The 20,604-nt window shown below is 39.1% G+C and overlaps 3 protein-coding genes across 3 annotated transcripts; 1 reads left to right on the forward strand and 2 right to left on the reverse strand.

The window, feature by feature from the left end:
- Positions 1 to 8,974: 8,974 nt before the first annotated feature.
- LOC108034714 (keratin-associated protein 5-5) lies at positions 8,975 to 9,688 on the reverse strand. The gene is made up of 2 exons (XM_017109655.2): positions 9,576 to 9,688; positions 8,975 to 9,511 (listed from the first exon to the last, which is right to left on the reverse strand). Exon 2 carries the CDS (start codon positions 9,420 to 9,422, stop codon positions 9,057 to 9,059), a length of 366 nt encoding a protein of 121 aa, XP_016965144.1. The 5' UTR covers positions 9,423 to 9,511; positions 9,576 to 9,688; the 3' UTR covers positions 8,975 to 9,056.
- Positions 9,689 to 15,982: 6,294 nt separating this feature from the next.
- On the reverse strand, positions 15,983 to 18,661 carry LOC108035670 (COMM domain-containing protein 4). The gene is made up of 4 exons (XM_017111377.3): positions 18,550 to 18,661; positions 16,726 to 16,866; positions 16,439 to 16,670; positions 15,983 to 16,383 (listed from the first exon to the last, which is right to left on the reverse strand). Exons 1-4 carry the CDS (start codon positions 18,550 to 18,552, stop codon positions 16,163 to 16,165), a joined length of 597 nt encoding a protein of 198 aa, XP_016966866.1. The 5' UTR covers positions 18,553 to 18,661; the 3' UTR covers positions 15,983 to 16,162.
- Positions 17,888 to 18,502, forward strand: LOC108035671 (leucokinin). Its single transcript, XM_017111379.3, has one exon. The coding sequence runs from the start codon at positions 17,918 to 17,920 to the stop codon at positions 18,395 to 18,397; it is 480 nt and encodes a 159-aa protein (XP_016966868.1). The 5' UTR covers positions 17,888 to 17,917; the 3' UTR covers positions 18,398 to 18,502.
- Positions 18,662 to 20,604: the final 1,943 nt, after the last annotated feature.

The following is a 20,604-nucleotide window of genomic DNA, read 5'->3' on the forward strand; positions in this document are numbered from 1 at the left end:
AACTGTAGGTACACTTAAAGAAATATTAGCTGTCATTGGAATTTTGTGGAGTTTTTTACCAATAACTCGAAATTATTTGTATCATTTGACCAATTTTCAAGAACATTAACTTTGAATTTAAAGTTTTTCTGATTTTTAAACTAAATTTCTTTAAAGAGGATTGAAAACAAAGACTTCACATTTAAAATATATTAAAAAATATGATTTACAAATACTACATATTTTATCAGTCTTAAAATCAGGTGTGCTTAGACTTCAAATTATAAATTAAAATTATGAAATAAAACCCCTATGATTTTATTTTTATTACCTTTAAATTTCTATTACATACTCTCGTACCTATTTCTTCCTGTGCACTTCCCTCCCTGTGAATGGCTACATTATTAGTGCACAAATTACTTTTCAGTGCCACTGTCAGTCCCTCATCAAATCGTGGCAAAACACTCGGCTTGACTGTGAAATACAAAGGGATTTTTGCCAAATTAATTTTTCCCAATTGACTTTTGGGCCGGACAAAAAGTCAACTAGGGGGTTGATCCCGACCAGCCCTTCCCTCGAATTCCCCCTATCATTAACCGATCATATTTAGGGTAAGCTAAGCACATAATTAGGGGTAGTTTCCGATCTGAAGTTCGTGTTGTCATTTGAGTAATTGAAACGAGGCGACTTTCGATTTTGTGTGAAATTGCAGATCTCTAAAATAGGTCCTTAAAAAGGGAAACACCATTAACGCGGCCACACTTAATTCGATTCAATGAAACTACGACAAGATGGCGCCCTTTTTGCGATTTGCATTTAAATTGTAATTAATATTGGCGGAAAAATGAGCCAACGAAGGGCTCCACTCCACATGGAAATGAAAATGAAGACTCGACGCTAATGTGTAAGCTCTAATTAAATCCCCAACCCCATTTCGCATATCCACAATGTACATATGTGTGGGGCGAAAGTAATTAGCGAAATCCCCTCACTTTTCTCGTAATCTGCTGAGCGAAATCATAAAAATATGCTCAGCCAAGAGACAGAGCGAGTTATTATTATTGCCGTAGCCAAGGCGAAGCACCTAAAAACATTTAACCAAATTAGCTGGAAATGCAAATGCAAAAATGACGACAACGTATCTACCAGTAACATTTTACAACCCTCTTGGAATTAGCGCGCGTGTGTGTGAGTGTAATCCACATGCACGCACACAGGGACAAAGCCATCTTGAGAAATAATTAAGATGTATGTAAATGGAGAAAATGCTGGAATTGTTAAAAGCATAATATTTCTTTGGAGGCGCTAACTCAACTCCCAAAACCGAAAACCGAGAACCCAGCACCCAAGCCTCGACATCCAACCCCCAACCCCTAAATGACATCGCACATGTGTTGAAATTTTTTGCTCCACCCGAGTTATAGCTTTGTTTGTCGGTGGCTGTGTCCGTGTGTGCGACGCCATATTCTAATTCAATTATCACTTGGCCAGCTCGGCGGGGTGTACAGTAAAGACACAAATAAATTTACACAAAATATACAAGATTAAAATTAAAAAAAAAATATTTTTAAGTTAAAATAAATTAAATTTCCTTTAAAAATTCAAAAAAGTTTCTGGCAAGTCCAATAAACATTATAATTTTATTCGAATATTTGCCCCAAAACAAAGAAATATTTTACAAAAGGATACCGTTTTTAATATATTTATATTTTGTTAACTAAATTTCTGTCCCCATGTATTTTAAAACACAATTTTTGAGTTCCTAAAGAAATCATTCGTTAAGGGAAAACACCTACTTAATGGTGAAGAATTTTATTTTATATTTATTTTATTTATAAGCACTCTAGGTATGAAATAAATATATATACATCAGTAAAACCTTTAGTTTGCGTATTTTTCAAAATCTTTTTCAAGCATTTTATTTCTCAAAAAATCGTTCTGACTAAAAAAGATATTTATTCAAAGGTATTTATACGTTGTAAGTTAAACAAAAACATACACAACTTTTGCTCTTACAATTTTTTTAAGTAATATTTTTGTACTTTAAAGAAAGTGTTTACTGTACCGTGTGGCGGGTTTAGAAAAGGAGAAGATTCCGCCCAGCTGACACTAAAAGCTTTGTCAACTCGCCGGCTTGGCCACGGCAACTTTGTGGTAATGCTCGGGGTACGTCACTTTGAAACCCGCTCCTGATATATGGTGCTACTTAGATCTGTGTGCCAAAGCGGCGTAATTTAGTAGTGGAGTGTGACAAGCACGCCAGTCGTTATAAATCACGTGTATCGGGTTAAAATGTATTCGAAAAGATGGCTATTAATGGCAGTCCCATTACTCCCACTCAAAAGATTTGACTTGTTTGAAATATTTTTATAACTAAGTTTATATGAGTAACTTCCTTGCATATTGAAAAATAATATTTTTTAAAAGTCCCTAATATTCTTTGGAAGTTATCATTCTGCATTATATAAACCACTATGTGTAACCTATAGCTAAAAACATTTTATAAGCTCTTCCAACTTCCGATCCGAATCAATTAGCTAATTACTTTACATATGTCCCTAATCACCATCTACATTAGCCATAAATCTGGAATTATTTTTACGCTCGCTCTGCCAAGTGAGAAATCTTTCGCAAAAATCCAACAAAACCTGACCGCAAATGTCTGAAGTTTTCGTTAGCCAAAAAATATGCCAAATAAGCCACATCTATAAATTTCAACTTGGCCAACATGCTTCTTTCTCTCGTTTCTCTGGCGGGCAGGAGAAAGCGTAACCGCAGTGTAAACAAATTAACTAAATCAGATTCTAATTGCAATTACTTCTTGGGCAAAAGAGTTCATGGGAGATCGTGAGGGTCCGAAAAGGGTTGGAGATGTTTGTATTTTTGTGGCGAGGCTCAAGGAAAGTTTTTGGTTACTTGGTTGGCTGCAAGGTAAATACATAAATAACCGAGAAAAGCTTAGTTTGGGAAAAAGATAATGTAAGAAAAATAGAGACATACTAAGGGAATTTATTATACAGATGTATTTAATAGAAAGTATTTTACTTTTAAAATAAATGTTCATTGCCCATTCTTACAATTAATTTTTGCTGCCTCCGTAAGCCATTTTAATGGCCCTCCCATAAGGCGGAAATATGGCCAGTCAAAGTCAAAGTCAAATACGGCTCAATATTAACCATTATGTTGGATGGCAATGTTTAATTTTCTGATTACACACATGTGTTGGCGGTGGCCAAAAAGGGGACAGAGCAGGAAATTGCAACGCACACACAAAATTTCTAATTCTAATTACGAACAATAAACGAAGACTGGCTGAAAAGCCTTATAAATGGCCTCAGTTCATAATCCATAATCGAGCCCACCACCCTGGGCATTCACTGAAAGAATTAATATTCAGATTTATGTATTAATAACATTGCCAACGGTCTCGGTCTCGACTTTGGGGTCAACTTGTGTTTATCGTTTAATTAGGAGCCACGACCATATCAAGATTGCCAGCCACATGTGACCACTCTGCCATTCCCAGTCAAAAGTCGCATAATTAATCTGCTTATGAAGCGGGCTTTGGCTCTTGGGGCGAGTGTGACTAAGTAATAGCCTCGTAATACTCCGCCATATTAATAAAACAATTTAGTTTTATGCGAGGCCCAGTTACAGCAGCAGTTGCTGGTTGTAAATCACGACTGCCAAATGGTTACAACTGGAATTGTTAATAATTGGGGCTTGTATTAAGAAAACTAAATGATACATTTAATGGATTATTATTATATTATTTTAGTCCAATAGGAAACGTCTTAAAATAAATTTGATTTTATATTAGTTCCTAAAATATTATAATAAAAAAATCAATAAACGGCATTATTAAATGTATTATTAGAAAAATTAAATTTACTAATATATAATTTTCCCAGGAGTCGGAACATCTAGTAAAATCGTTTTTTATTATATGTCCAACCTTTTCCCATCAAATCCGGCTTTTAATGCCTTCCCAATTTTATGACACACTCCGCGATCTCAATTTTCCTTTGGCAATCTGCACATAAGTCATAAATCAATTGGCCGGGGAAAAAGTGCACTCACATTGGGCCCACCACCGAGGCTCTCATAAGTTATATAGGAATTTGGCAAGCGGAGCGGCGTCAATAAATAAACAAAAGGAGGCGTATAAGGTATGGCCCCAACGGTCTCCAAGGACAAAACTATCCGCTAGAAATCCGACCAATCCACTTGCCTCAAACATTTATTTATGGGCTAGCAGCTAGCCGGGGGGAAATTTACATTTTCCCAGCCACCGGGCCGCATTCTGGGCAAATGACCCTCGATGGTTACCTCTCCGGGCCCCGGAAAGTGGAACCAGAAATGGAAATGGCCAAATGGGTGGTGCCGAGTTGAGTGGTCCAGGAAACGCAATCAAACGCCGTCTATCGGGATTCCTTTTTTGTGCCTCGGCTTTTGGCAATTTTCATACACATGCGAGTGGCGCTATGGCGCGCGTTTCGCCATTTCGGGCCAACATATATCATTGTCTGGCCAGCCAGAAGGAAATTCCCCTACCGCGAAAAAATAACAAAAAGAAAACCAAAATTCGGGAATACCAAAAACTGACTCGAGGCGAGTCGAATTCAACCTGCCGCCATTTTCTGATTTATGATGCTATTTAGATTTCACGTGATTCGTTTTCAATGCGCGCTCTCGTCCACTGGCGAAGATAGAAAAAAATCGCGACCAATAAATCTCGAGTGGGGGGAACCGGAAAAAAAATGAAACTAGAAATGAATCTGAATGCTAAAAATTACAACACACAGCTGCGTGTGCATAAATCTCCCACCCAACGGTATTCAAAAGTTACGAAAAATTGAGGGGTGAGGAAATACCTTGAACCCATTCCAAATTCAATTCGCTGGAGATTGAATTTTCTTTGCTTAAGCTTATCAACTATTTAAGAAAGGTAAAGAGATAATACCAAATTTTGAAAAAAAAAACTTCTTAGATCTAAAAAAATATATACCACAACTGGGAACCTTGCCATTTTAATATAATTTCTAAATTTATATGTTTTTTCTTTGAGACTAATTTTTAAGATAGTTTTTAGCATTTATTAAATGGTTGTTAACGGATTCTATTAACATCTATATTATTTATATTTTACTCTAGGCTTAAATGCAAAGCAGTTTCATGAGCTAAGTTATAATCATCCCACCTCCCGAAACCTAAAAAATTACTCAATAAAAGGAATAGATATCTCTGCATCCATTCAAAATTCAATTCGTTTCAAAATCAATTTCTTCGCTAGGCTTATCAACTATTAAAAGCAAATGGCAACATGTTTGCCATGTAATTGGCAGCATCCCTTTGCCACCCCCTCCAATTATGAGTTTGGCAATTCGATTTGCATACAATCGTCGGGCATGAATAATTGGGGACATCCCCGACCCGATTCGCTCGTTTGCTCATCAAGTTCATGAGCCTGCCCTATTGACTTTGAATATTAGCTGAATGTTACTGGCTGGCCGGGCACTACGGGGTACCACGAGGTGTCCGTGGAGGAGAAGGCAGTGCTGCGCCAGCTGGAATTGACATGCAAACGCATTTGCTGGCCTCTGATTTGATTTCCATGTTGTTGCCACGCATATGATTATTGCTCCGTGCGGGGCTGCCCCATGTAATTCATTTGATTAATTATAGGCCGACATCAGTTACGGCTCCCTATGCCCTCGTGGGTGGGTGGCTGCGTATATGTTAATACAAATTAATTAATCTTCGCAATGCTGCAGCGAGACTGAGATTGATTGCAGTCGCGAGATGGCCACATTTCGGCTAAGTTGCTTCTACAAGGGGGATAGCTTATGAAATAGCAGGATAAAATATGAACATTCAATTTTTGGCAATGGGTTTAAAAAAACAAGGAAATCGTTTGTGAGAATCCATACAAACAGGGCTCGACAAAATGCTTTCTTTTCCACAACGCATTCAAAACATAAATAAATTTCCCATTTTCTCTTGGTAATCCCAACCTCTGATGACTTTAAAATAAAGCCGCAAAAACCTATGATACAAGCAAATAATAAAAAAATCTCAACACGTGTTTAGTTAATACCTTTCGAGGCAAAACACATACCAGCCACCAAAGCCCTGACAACCCTCTTTGCCTAAAAAGTTTCCCTAATGGCCTGCAGCCGCTGGCAGTCACAACAAAATCCCACGCGATTGTAAATTCTTTAAAATCGTTATCTCCTCGCATAGATTTTGTAATTTTTTGGCGCATAATTTACATGAGCATTAAAAGGACCCAGCCTTATCCACCATTACAGCAATGAATGATGAGGCGACGGCACGCGGCAGACCGCAAAAACAACGCCCATCGGCACCGCCCATCAGCCGTACCACCCCATCCCACCCCCAACTTGCCAACAGAGCAACTATTAAACGCTTAATGGCAATTTCATTGGGCATCATATCAGATATCGGTCGGATGTCCGATGTCGGCGGACAGTCCCAAGGCCACATGTTTGCCGTGATTACACGAGAGTTGACACGCCGCCTGGGTGGTGTGGACACGTGATCCGGTCACGTGTCGCCAATTCGTCCACAGCTATAGGCCAAAAAATTCTTTGCCAACTCACAGCCAGCTAGATATACCCTTTCTTTGGAGATTGTATGATGTTACCATTTTTATAAAACCTTTTCCACCATAATGATGAGCATAAAAGGTATATCTTATGTTTAAAGAAAGTCCATTAGCGACCAAAATAAATAATATTATCATTGACAACATTCCATTTTTTTGGAAAATGTGCTCTTCAGTTTATTATAATGATAAATATATTTAAAGTCAATAAATTTCGTTACTTTAATTAAAACTTGCTTTAAAGTGAAATTTTGGTATAATCTGGTCATACTTTTTGCTTTTAAACTAAATTTCTTTATTAAAATCCACTAAGTGTGCAATTCTTCGGAAACTCTATTTTTGAAATTATATTTTTATTCTACCTCATCTAGCTAAGCAGTTAATTGTTTTGATTTTTTAAATGTTGGTTAGAGTATGCCAACTTCGATGAACATTTTTTTTCACTTTGTTTTTATTTCGTAATGTAATCAAATTATGAAAATTATACGAGACCTTCAGTAAGTCAAGTTGGCAACAATTTTGACTGATTGTTTTCGCACGACCCCTCCTGAGGACGCCCGGGAAGGCAGCCAGAGCATCCCCTGGGTGCCCCCGCCGAGATTCACTTGAGCTAGCAACCCCTTTTGGTGGGCGAGAGGTGTGCTCCGGATATGGTGGGCAAACAAATTATATTTAAAATCCCAGTCCCAGTGGGTCGCTCTCAGCCCAGTGGGTGTTGCCACCTCCGTTTCAGCGCTCAACCACTCAACCTGCCACGGATCCGGTTCCAATTGGATATCCGTTTGGTGCCCGGCCGGGCCCCTGAGTCATCATCATCTCCGATGGGCTTGGATTCTGGGCTCTCTGTTCTGCGTTCTGGTCTCCGGACCACCCACGGGGCTTTGCTTATTACTTTCGAGAGGGCCTTAAACTCCGGCCCGCTCTTTTGGGGTTAAGCCGGTCTTTCCCCCTCTTCAAATGACACATCACGAACTTTTTTAATTTGTTTATGATAATTTACGTTTTATATAATAGGCCAAGACATGACTGGCAGTCATTTATTATGAAATGTTTTTGAAAAGGATAACAAGTGGTAGAAACATATAATGATAATGGCTATTCTTTGGGGATTTTAATGGATTATTGTCCGTAGAATTAATTTTATAGAGTACTTGTTCGGGAAAATATTCCGAAAAATTGTTAGAACAATAAAATTTATAGTCTCATCATAACAATGTACAATTGAAACATTAACATTTGCCACTTTGAAATCTTTAAAATGGAATCAGCCTTTAGGGTGACGTTCAATGGCATTATTTGCCCATCAGTTGTAGGGCAGCCATTCAGAAAAGGTAAGGAAAACCCAAACTTAAATCAATCGTAAAATAGTAATAAATATTTATACCTAGGCTATGATGGCGTAACACATGTAAAGATTATAAAAATGAATTTTTATTGTTGACCGAAGAACATCGGCAGGGCAACGGTTCGTCCTCTACCCTCTGCTGGAGAATTTTAAAAATCAAAAATTGGCGATTATGCAAAAATACGAAACATCCTTATAGCCGGGGGAAGAAGGGGGCTGAGGTAGCACACATGATTCGGATTTGGGCCTGAGTATGACATTTGTTTTATGCCCCGCTCAGGTTGCGGCAGCATAAAAGCCGCAAGGAAATCCGCAACAGAAGGCAGCCTGAATTGGGCCCAAAACACATGAGCGCAGGGAAACTGCCACGCGATAAAAGTTAAATATGCAAAGATGAAAATTTATAATTTTTTATTGGCCCTGATCCCCGTGCAAGTGCGTCTTTATGCGGCTTTTTTATGCCGCCCTGGCTAATTCGCCCTTTTGGCCCAATTTGTTGCGGTTCTTTCCGCGACGCCTGGGAAATTTTTGCACAATTTTTACGATTTGCGATTTGCACGAATTATACCGATGTACTTGCGTACTTTTTTATAGTTTTACAATCTGGCGACCCAGTGGCGGTATCAAAATTGTATTTTCTCGTGTTTCGTATTCAATTAGGGGTATATTTGCGAGGCTAAGGTGGACTGCTTGTGGGGTTTATTAGGTTGGCGAAGCAGAACGTTATTTGATTTCATTTCGAAATTGAAAGGTTGCAGTATTTTGGGGTCTAAAAGAATAATTTGTAATGATTTTTATCACTACCGTAAAGTATTTCTTATTAATATTGTATTACAAGGATTTAATTTAATTACATATTTATATTTTTATTGAGTTTAAAATGTTTTACTTAAATGACTGCGTTTTATTTACTCAAATTATTTGTTAAATATTAAAATATCTTCCTATAAGACAATAGAACAGAATTTTACTAAATCTTATTTTAAGATAATTTTTGAAAATAAAAAATAAACTTTAAGAACTAAAATTTTTAACAATTGACTTTATTTCTTTGCATACTCCACCAATTCTTCAGTGCCACACAAATGCCCCATTATCAGGATCTCAGCGGCACCTTGGTCGACAGCAGGGCATGCAAGCACAGCAGCAGGCTCGGTGGATGTTTGGGGCCAGCCAGGTGAACCAGGCGGGATCCAGGCAGGACTCACACCATGGACCGCAGCATGTTTCGGGGAATGTCCCACAGCAGGAGGTACAGCAGGTAGCACAGCCACTCGAGCGTTGCCCACAGGGGCCACATGGTCCGCAGCAGGATCCTGGCCTGCGACACGATCCGCCCTCGCAGCGAGAATTGGTCTTACTACAGGAACTGGGCACTGGGACTCCGCATCCAAGCCGCTGAACTTGCATACACATGGTCCACAGGAATTCCGACGAGTCGTATGTAGGATCGTTGCAATAGTGGAGCATTTACACAGAGTCGTATACAAAGAGATGTTGTGACGCCCCGAGGAAGCTCTTTATTTTCCTTTTATTGAACCAGCGCCGATTGTTCAGGCCTACATGGATTTGGACATTGATAATCGGGACATTGTTGGGCAGGATGTGGAGTTTATGACTTACATTAGACGTACAAATGAAAATAGATAACTTCGACGGGTTGTTTGGGGGCTGGACAATTTTGACAATGAAATGTTGATGGGGCCCAATATAACACTTACTATGCTAAGCTCTGGGAATTTTAATTTTTAAAGTATCTTTGAAATCTTATAAATATTTTAGTAATTGTTCTATAAAAAGTAAAATTACTTTAAAGTTTGTAACAGTACTACAAAAAAAGTAACGAGCTTGTAGTTCCCAAAGTCACGATCACAATAATATTTTTAATATTTTAAAATTATGCCATACTGTTTCAATTTTTATGCGACTCCCCAATGGGTTATATTATACTTCCCCGACAACCCTCTCCCCTGAAAGACCACTTTAGTTAATGGCAAAGCGCATGAATGAAATCATAAATAAAAGTCGCAACTTTGATTTACTTGCGTTGACAATGGCACAACATTAAATTAAGTGCAGTAAACCGACCAAAAAAGAACGCAGGATGATGTCGAGGCTGGGCAGGGGAAGTGGATAACCCTACAGTATCCGTATCCCTTGGGTCTAACGAAGCGTGAACTAATTGGGGATGGGTAAGTGGGAATTGCGCATTAGCCTCGCCTGCCAGTGGATGCAACCAAAGCGAAAGATACACAGATACTCGGCATACGCACCATTCCAAAGACGACAGGGAACAGGACAAACAAGAAATCGAATCTGGCAATTGTAGCTGGGAGTCGAAGCTATCACTGAAACTAGGTGGAAATCAAATAGAACCAACTAATGAATCCACATGGCAATTAGAACATCAGTTTGCGATATTTCAGCAACTAAACAGGTCGCCAAAAGGACCCAGAGTTTCTAGGTCTTGAAAAGGTGTGCTCTTGCATTTCTAACAAAAATAAAAATAAAATACTATGTAGAAGTTAATTTACTTGAAAAACCAGACAAGATGTGAAGTCACTTCTAAATAGAAACCTTTCTTATTTTCTATCTTATAGCTTTAGCAGTTTAGGCTCTGTTTTGAACTCCACAATTCGATTCCATTTTTTGCAATCCATTAATTAAGATAATTTGAAATTTTGTAATACAGCAACTGCTTGATTTAAAATAGAATAATATATTTTTGTACCTTGTTTTAGATTCATCATGTGACAATTTCTTGTGATTTTATATTTTTATATATTAAGTTCTTTAAATTAAAGGAAAAATTTGTTGGTACTCGAACATTAAAATGGCATTCGGCGCGACCCATAAACGTGGCAATTAAAATCTTATTTTCGCTTATTACATTTTCACAGGTGTGTGCTGAGTCCCTCTCTACCGACGCCTTCAGCCAATAAACACGTCTAAAATTTTAGCCAAGAATTTGTCGCCTGGCCGGCCACCTGTTCCCCTGGAACAATCTTTTTCTTTGCTCTTTTTCCGTTTTGGGTAATTGAATCATTTTAGCGCCATTTATTTTGTTCAGCATTGCACAGGTTTTTAGGAATGGAGGCGACTGGGGGTCGGTCTCAGTACGCGTGACATTTGTAAAACAATTTCTATTTCGAAAATGAAACCAGCGCGGGCTGCTCGCGAGTGGGAGGAACATAAATAATAATGCGTTAAATTTATGCGTTGATTAATGTGGAGCAGTCAATCTCCACCAGCTTTTGGGCAACAGAGCGCCGGATTTCACCACCCACTTGGCCGTGCTCTCAGGTGTGACCAGTTGGTAGGTGTGGAAGTGGAAATCTTCAGTTCATATGAATACTTTATTGGGTGCGCAAGGTATACATATAAAAGATTTTCAATTAATATTAAATTTCTGGAACTTAATAAAATGGTTTATATTTTAATATGAAATATGAGTTAAAGTAGTTTAGTCCTAATACTTTTAGTTTAAAGGTTTGACAGTATCAGTTTCTTGTATTATATTCATTTCCGAATCAATTGTGGTCACCCCACCAGAAGACTCTACTTGATTTCTCCACACAATGAGCTCTTAAACCAAAATCCCATCGAATTAATTGAATGAGATCCACTCCCACCACCCGGCGAGCAATCCGCTTTCCCTCAGTGCAAAATACGTAGGCATTTAGCGAAACGTTTAATTCATTATTACGCCTAGGGTAACCCGTCGAGGAAGACCCAAAACACAGAGAGTCAAATTGAAAAAGTCAAAGAGCTACATTCCCCCTCCGAAGGACATTCAGGGGGTGGCGAACCACCCCAAAAATCATCGCAGGGGTGCTATATCGCATCATCGCCGAACTAAAAACCGGAACGGAAGCAGCAACCGAGCAACAAGAAGGATTTCCGGCCTCCACCACCACCGAAAACCGTAGACAAAAGGCTGACACTTGTGTCCTCCGCCCAAACAAAATCACCCCCCAAATCACATGCATAAGGTTTTTAAGTTTTGTGCTTTGTCATACAAGTGCGTGGAGGACGATCTGCAGATTCAGTTGTAAAGATATGGTAACAGGCGCGTAATGCGACAGCCTTTTGCAGGACGGTTGGGATGTGTGGGATGCGAGGATGGTTGGGGAGCTGGATTCCGCTCCGGATCGGTGGGTGGGCTCTGCTGACATAACGCTACACATGTTTGGGCGTTGCCGGATGGAATCGCTTGTGGGTTGCGGTGTCCCAGGTTGGCAGGGGGTAGCAACGAGGGTCGGCATTAACTTATTTTTATTTAAAATATATTAAAATTTAAATAAATTAATAAAGCAATATGTGTCTCTAACTATTTATTTAGTATGTGTTTCGATTGTCTATCTGACCCATCCTTACAAGAAACCTTCATATCTATACAACATTTTTTTATCTTTCTATATATAAAAAACTCTCCAAACATTATAAGAATAAATACGGAATTCAAACCTGTAAAAATACAGCTTTCTTACTCTTACCAAAATTGATTTCTTAAGCCTCCTTTTTGCCAAGAATAGATGCACCAAAAACCTCTTTAACAATATGAAGCTACATTCTTATATATATTTTTTTAGAAATACATAAAGACGTAGTTTTATCCCACAAAGTTTCAATTCCTTTAAAACAAAATTTTTTAAAATAATTTTAAGATAGTTTGTACTTTTTGTACTACAAGAACTGCTGTTCCCACCCACTGTAGGCATCTCCCCACTCTTTTTGACTGACAAGTTTCTGCCAACCGGTCCTCCCCCAATTACCTCACCTCCTTACCATATTATGTGAGCCATTTCTGTTGACATTGCCGCCTTGTTTACACGAATTCTGCGCCCAGCACCCATGCCGACGAGTGTTTAGATATCATTTTGCGCGAACTGAGCTCGGAAATGAGAACGAGGCACCGCCAACTAAATGCTGGGTAAATAGTTGCCGGGATAATTGGAACAGAGCTAAGTAGAGCATTTGTTTACCTTCGCATTTGATATTGGCACCGTGCTGGAAATCAATGCAGTGGTTCATCGAGACCTTGAGGAGAAATTTAATTAAAGAACAGGTGACAATGCCAATGGGGGGCAATGCCGACTTTCTTTCATTGGGCATCATAAATCAAAGTTCCAAGAGGAATGAAAATTCGAGGAGGATGGGAAGTAGGATCCATGCCAGCGGCTGCTGCAAGTGTCAGCAACATGTGGCCAAAGGCAGAAAAAATTCAGAAAAATAAAATGAAAAAATTGGGAAAATAGCTGAAGAAAAAAGAAAACGCTGCAATCAAAAATGTCGCCGACTTCTCTTCGTCTTTTTTCACTTTTGACATGGTCAAGTTTAATTGAAAAAATAATACAACAAAATTTGCTATAAAAAAAGCAAAAGGCAACTTTTAACCTCCGCAGCTGCTGCAGCCAAAGCTCATAATTAGAAAATCCAGCAAGGAAAGAAAGAGCCGGCGAGAGAAATTAATTTATTCCTGTTTTTTGTATACTTTTAATTGAAATTTTCTGTATTTTTTCCACCTCCCTTTGGCCGCTGCAGATAATTTTAATAACCGGAAGCGGAAAGATGGCCAAAGGATGCGAACGGTAATTGCCGTGGCCAAAGCGGATGATAAGCAAATGTGGAAAGCAGGAGCAAGGTAAGGCACGAGCCCACGAAAAGGGTTACTTTTCCGGGTCTTTTATTAACAAATTTCACTTTATTTACGCCGCACGTTACGCTGTAATTAATAATCAGACTGCTGCACGGGCTCTAAAAATGCTGCAGTCCAGTTAATTAAATTTGACACAGTTCTCGGGCATTCGAAACGATATGAGTGTGCCTCCTTTGGGTTAAATATTGGCTGAAAAGGGTTAAATCTGCGGTTGGCTTTTCACGACATTTATGGGTGCGAGTTTATTGATAATTATGTAACGTGAAAGAATTCATAAAAGCTAGGTAATTGGGTTAAGGAAATACATATACGCTTATTGGAATCATAGAAGGGTATGTGGAAAGTAAAACTTTCTCACGATCCTTGCTTTAAAAAAGATTTATTAGGTTACCTAAATTTATTGTTCGTGAATAAGACCCCTGATAATTGAATAGATTTTCAAAAAATTGTAGCATTTGTTTAAAAATTACGATATTACTATTATAAAAAGTTAAATTATTATATTATATTTTTAAATGGCAAAATAAAGTTGCCATTTATTTCACATTTTAATTCGCTGCCCTTTCTTCTAATTCGCCTCGCTGCAAAAGACGTATTTGTTTAAATTCGCAGCGCCATAAATTTCTACATTTATGGCAAGCGACATCTAGTGCTGCCTTAGTGAACATGCGAAATTTACTTTTCTACTTGAATTCTACACTGCCAGACCCAACACTTTCTTTGTCCCTAAAGGCACTTTCAGATTCTATTACTGATGTAATTGAATTTTGATTTTGACCTGGGATATTTTTATAGGTTTGTGATCGAATTCTCTAAAGTTCTACATTAAAATATACCCTTCTGAAGAGGGTCCAAATTTTAACCCATTTTCCAAATAGGACCCCAAAACTGAACTTTCAGATTCCATAACATAAGTTGCAGTACTCCGATTTTAATGTGGAATACCTTTATGAGATTGTGATCGAATTCTCTGATTTTCTACATTTAAATATACCTTTTTGAACAGGGTCAAAAATTTAGCCCATTTTCATGTTCGATTTTTTTGTTTTTCCAAGGGCTTTCCAAATAGGACCCCAAAACTGAACTTTCAGATTCCATAACTTAAGTTGTTGTAGTCCGATTCAGATGTGGGATACCTTTATGAGTTTGTGATCGAATTCTCTAAAGTTCTACATTAAAATATACACTTTTGAAGAGGGTCCTAAATTTAGCCCATTTTCATGTTCGATTTTTTTGTTTTTCCAAGGGCTTTCCAAATAGGACCCCAAAACTGAACTTTCAGATTCCATAACTTAAGTTGTTGTAGTCCGATTCAGATGTGGGATACCTTTATGAGTTTGTGATCGAATTCTCTGATTTTCTACTTTAAAATATACCCTTTTGAAGAGAGTCCAAATTTTAGCCCATTTTCATGTTAGGTTTTTATGTATTTTCCAAGGAATTCCGAATAAGTCCCCAAAACTGCAATTTCAAATTCCATAACTTAAGTAATTTTATTCCGATTCAGATGTGGGATACCTTTATGAGTTTGTGATCGTATTCTCTAAAGATCTACATTAAAATATACCCTTTTGAAGAGGGTCCAAATTTTAGACCATTTTCATGTTCGATTTTGTTGTATTTTCGGCTTTCCGAATAGGACCCCAAAACTCAACTTTCAGATTCCATAACTTAAGTTGTTGTAGTCCGATTCAGATGTGGGATACCTTTATGAGTTTGTGATCGAATTCTCTGATTTTCTACATTTAAATATACCCTTTTGAAGAGGGTCCAAATTTTAGCCCATTTTCATGTTCGATTTTTTTGTTTTTCCAAGGGCTTTCCGAATAGGACCCCAAAACTGTATTTTCTGATTCCATAACTTGAGTTATTGTAGTCCCATTCAGATGTGGGATACCTTTATGAGTTTGTGATCGAATTCTCTGATTTTCTACATTTAAATATACCTTTTTGAACAGGGTCAAAAATTTAGCCCATTTTCATGTTCGATTTTGTTGTATTTCCAAGGGCTTTCCGAATAGAACCCCAAAACTGTATTTTCAGATTCCATAACTTGAGTTATTCTAGTCCCATTCAGTTGTGGGATACCTTTATGAGTTTGTGATCGAATTCTCTAAAGTTCTACATTAAAATATACCCTTTTGAAGAGGGTCCAAATTTTAGCCCATTTTCATGTTCGATTTTTTTGTTTTTCCAAGGGCTTTCCAAATAGGACCCCAAAACTGAACTTTCAGATTCCATAACTTAAGTTGTTGTAGTCCGATTCAGTTGTGGGATACCTTTATGAGTTTGTGATCGAATTCTCTAAAATTCTACATTAAAATATACCCTTTTGAAGAGGGTCCAAATTTTAGCCCATTTTTATGTCATGTATTTTCGATAGCTGAAATTATTTAATTTTTGATTACATATATTTTTCGTAATTTAGTTATCCAATTAAAATGTAAATCGTTTTTACAAAAACTGTGTTAAACAAACAGGGTGTTACAAATCAAGCAAGTATTCCAAGCAGAAGCAGACCAATCAAAGGTGTTTCAAGCACTTTATATTTTTAGGAATCAGGCTTGTTTTCATATTTCTTCATTACATCGCGTGCCAGTTTAAGCTCCGCCAGCAGAGCCTTAGCTTGGTCGCGACTTATGTTTACAACATGAGTGGTGTCCTTCGGCAGGCCATCGACCAGTTCTTGCGAGATTTTAATTTCCAAGGTGGTATAGTTCGGGGGCGTTTTTCCAGGCGAGGTTATGTTGCGAACGCTTTGCAGCTCGTTAACTGAAGAGTATTAAAGTTCTAAAACAAGGTTAGCTAGCATGGTAGAACCACTCACTTTTGAATGCTTTATCCATTAGTGTTTGGCGGATGCCAGCGGAATGCTTTTGTAGGACTCGGCACATGGCTGCAGCATGATCCTTGGGCAGCCCTAACTGCTGAATCTCCTCTCCAAAAATACTCTCAGTACAGCTGTAGCGAGCTGCATTAATCAGCATAAAATGGATGCAGGCCACCGCGGTCTTACCCTCATTTGTAAGTGTGGAGGTCAGCGACTTTATTTTTGATTCCTGGGAAAAAACAATTTTTTTAATATTTCAACAATACGCAAATACATTTACTTACCTCAAATGTCTGTCCACAAATTCTTAGGGCCACCAGATCGCTGAGTTGTTCCAAGTTTTCAATGGTCAAGTTGGATAGTGTGGATATGATCTCAGCTAGGACCCAGTCAGGACAATCGCCCTCGCCACAGAAGCGGAATTTCTGCAAAGGTCAAGTACAATTCAGGAAATTATTTTAGGTTACTTCTACTTTTGGTTTTGTTAAACACGCCCACAGCCAAGTTGGCCCATCACGTTTTCGAGTAAATTAAAGACCAGAACGCTTCAACAAGTGGGCTTCAACCAAATGAAGAGCTCTTAGGGAGAGCATAAAGAAAGGGTCGTGGGAGTTGCGATACCCTTGAAAAATAAGGATTTGACTGGCTATTATATAAACTTAGTTAAAGAAAACTTAGTTTTACAAATTTAAAATTACTTACTTACTTAGATAGTTAATTTTAAATATAAAATACATTTAATTTTAATGGTTATAACCGTATTATGAAACGTATTTCCTACAAAAGGACTAAGCAGACAGCTATTTGGACTAATTTGGGTCAACTTTGCGAGACTCACGCGAGCCAACTAATGATACCCTTTAGGGATAACACTGGATAACCAAGAACTCCCACGACAGCAACAACGTCGCGTCAAGGAAAGGAAAAGTCGACGATATTTGCATATGATTAATTTCATACGCTTGCCTGCTAATCAGCGAGCAATTTGTACAAGTGGCGAGCGCAAAAAAGGGGTGGGAAAAGCGTGGCGGATGGGCACCCCTTCCGCAGGCGACTTTCCCCATAAAGGAAGGCCCGTTTGGGGAGCTCGTCTCAGTTTCAAGTGCACGTCACGTTTATCTCTGGGCAGGATTAATAAACTCAAGTTCGGGTGGCAAAAGCGAGTTAAGCGAGTGAAAATTTATGACACTTGTTGCCATTGTCTCGGGGGGGAAGAGCGGGAAAAGGGGAAAACGTAGGGACGCTTATTAATACGCACTCGTATTTATTTAGCGACGTGTGTAACGGCTTAGAAAATGCGAACGACAAACGGTTTATAATTATTTTATGGTCTTCAAAGTTGGTGGGTGGGTGGCTGGTGGTGATGGTGGCAGTGGCAGTGGCTTAGCGGATCGAGTGGCTATATAAGCAGCGTTCCAGGACGCCAAACCACGCAGTTGGCCGAGAGGATTAAGACGGCTTAAACCGCTGGTGAAGATGGCAAAGATAGTCCTGTGCCTGGTGTTCCTGGCCCTTAGCCGAGCCATCTATGGCGCTAGTCTTCCGTCGCCCGTTTCTGGACAGGATTCGGAGCTGGGCACCTGCGAGCTGCAGCTGTCCAAGTACCGCAGGTTCATTCTGCAGGCAATCCTGAGTTTCGAGGATGTGTGCGATGCCTACAACGCGAGGCCGGGTGGCCAGGATGCGGACTCCGAGGGCTGGCTCTTCCGGCACTATTCGCCACCACCCACCTCGCAGCGCGGCGAGATATGGGCCTTCTTCCGCCTGCTAATGGCCCAGTTTGGCGACGCGGAGTTCTCGTCCATAATCCGGGATGCGGTGATCGAAAGGTGTCGCATCAAGTCCCAGTTGCAGCGCGACGAGAAGCGGAACTCCGTGGTGCTGGGCAAGAAGCAGCGGTTCCACTCGTGGGGCGGAAAGAGGTCCCCGGAACCACCGATTCTCCCGGACTATTAGAACTCCCCATCGCAGCGTTTTCCTCCCCTTGAAATGTGCGAACAGCCAAAGTTGAAGTCCTCTTAACTATATCAGTGTCTAAATAAACCCGAAGATTGCAAACCGAGCAGCGGCTAAACTGGTGTTTCACTGGGTTTGTTTATGGAACCTACCATTGTGCTGCTGTTCTTATTTTTTGGGGATTTTCTAAACTAAATTATTCATTTATATCTTGTTTTGATTTTACTAGAGGAGGGGCCACTTCGATAACAACATCGATATCTTCGATTTCTACAAACATCGATGTTTCTACACCCCTTCGACATGTGGAATGTAAGGTCAGATGTAATATAAATAACATTTGGCGCCAACTTAATTCAAATTAATTCCGAATTCAATTCAATTGGAGATAAAAAAAATTAAAAAATATTAAATTGGTCACTAAAAAAACAATATTTTATTTATTTAATTCAAGCGGTAATTTGTTTTCAGAAATTAATTATACTTAAAAAAATTTGGTTTTTTTTCAGTTTGTAAGAGAAATATATTATTTAATTATCTACTTATTTATATTGTTCAAAGCAAAGACTTTTTGCAGGCCTATTGTGTTTTAATTCTCAATAAAATCTTCACATTAGAACATTATTTTCAATTATTAAATATAAATACTACGTTTTTGCCAACAGGAATTCCGTATCAAAAGAAGCTCAAAAGCTGCTGCATAATTTGTTTGTGCCCACATTCTGTCTGTCGTGGCCCACTATCTAAACTCATTTGTTGGGCTTATCGGACGATCGGGACCTGAACGCCCACCAAAACACACCCCTATGAACCCCACACGGGAGCCACCTGCGCCGCCCTATCGACACGATTCGAAATAAAGTCGATCTCGACAGTTTTTGGAGCAACATGCGAGGCCTTCGAGGCAGAGTCCGGCGGCTACTGTAATGCCCGATCGGAGGTGGGCACAACAAACCCATAAACCTTGCCTCTATAAATACAAACTAGGCGCAAAAGGAGGGTGTGTGTCTGGGCAGGCGGCAATAATTATAATTATCTCATCTGTCCCGGGCTCTGGGCCTTTTTGCCATAGCTGGACACGCTGAAAACAAATGTTAACTAATCGCCCCCGGCCTGCCCAGAAATCTAAATTCGAAATCATTAAATGGACTGATAGTGGGCATACTATATGCCCCGGGAATCCGAGCAACGTGAGCGACTTTTCCAGCCTGTTTGACAGCGGCGCCAGCGGTAGACCCAAGTCCCGATTAGGGCCTGGAAACCCGGGCTCGGCGAGATCTTGGGGATTTTGCTGGGCTAATGCGATTTGCGGCCCTGATTAGGGGGCGTGATCGGTGGCCGTTCAATAACAGAATCCGGATGGCAAAGTTCCATCTAAAAATACACCTCAGGATTCGGTAAGACCGGGGGAATCTATTTAAAGCCCTTGATCGCTGCTCTTTTGACCCCCCAAACGGAACTGGACCTGATCAGTGATCACAAAGTATCAGTCGATCAGCAGGTATATGATCATTACTTGATGTCATCTCAACAAAAAACTGAAATATTTAATTGGACTTTTTCGCATAATTAATAAACATTAAAAAATTCAGCAGATTTAGACCACCAACACAGCTTGTCAGTATCAGCGAAAGCAATTTCGAAAAATGTGCAAAATAACAAATAAAAAAGAAATTATATTTAAATTACATTAAATAAATATTAAACTCCATTATCTTTTAAATAAAACAAACGAAATATATTTAATTTTTCTACAATATTAGCGCATTAAACAATTTAAATGAAACTTTAATAATTCCCTATCAAGCCGGACTTTCCCCACTTATGTGTGCTTGAGCCCCATACCGTTTCATATGCATTATTCATTATTAAATTTATTAATTGACCTTCCCCCGGGGCTCACACCTCTGCCCCTCCCATTTGCACCATCTTCCACAAAAACGTTGGGGAAACTAGGCCATCACAGCATATATTTTCATAGAGGTGATAACAGGCAATCGGGCTGATTAAACCTTGTCCGGAGATTCTCGAGGAGAACCAACGAAAAGTAAAACAAAAGAATACAAATTTTAAATTTAGTCATTGAACTTAACATTGAAGAGCAGGAGAGGGAGAGCGAGGGCAGGATTATTATTTGCTATTTTAGTTGGTCGCACGACCGGCTGGCAACAACAATTTAATCTCCCTCCTCAGCGCCACAAAACAAA

Source organism: Drosophila biarmipes, chromosome 3L (assembly GCF_025231255.1).
Source record: "Drosophila biarmipes strain raj3 chromosome 3L, RU_DBia_V1.1, whole genome shotgun sequence".
Lineage (NCBI taxonomy): Eukaryota > Metazoa > Arthropoda > Insecta > Diptera > Drosophilidae > Drosophila > Drosophila biarmipes.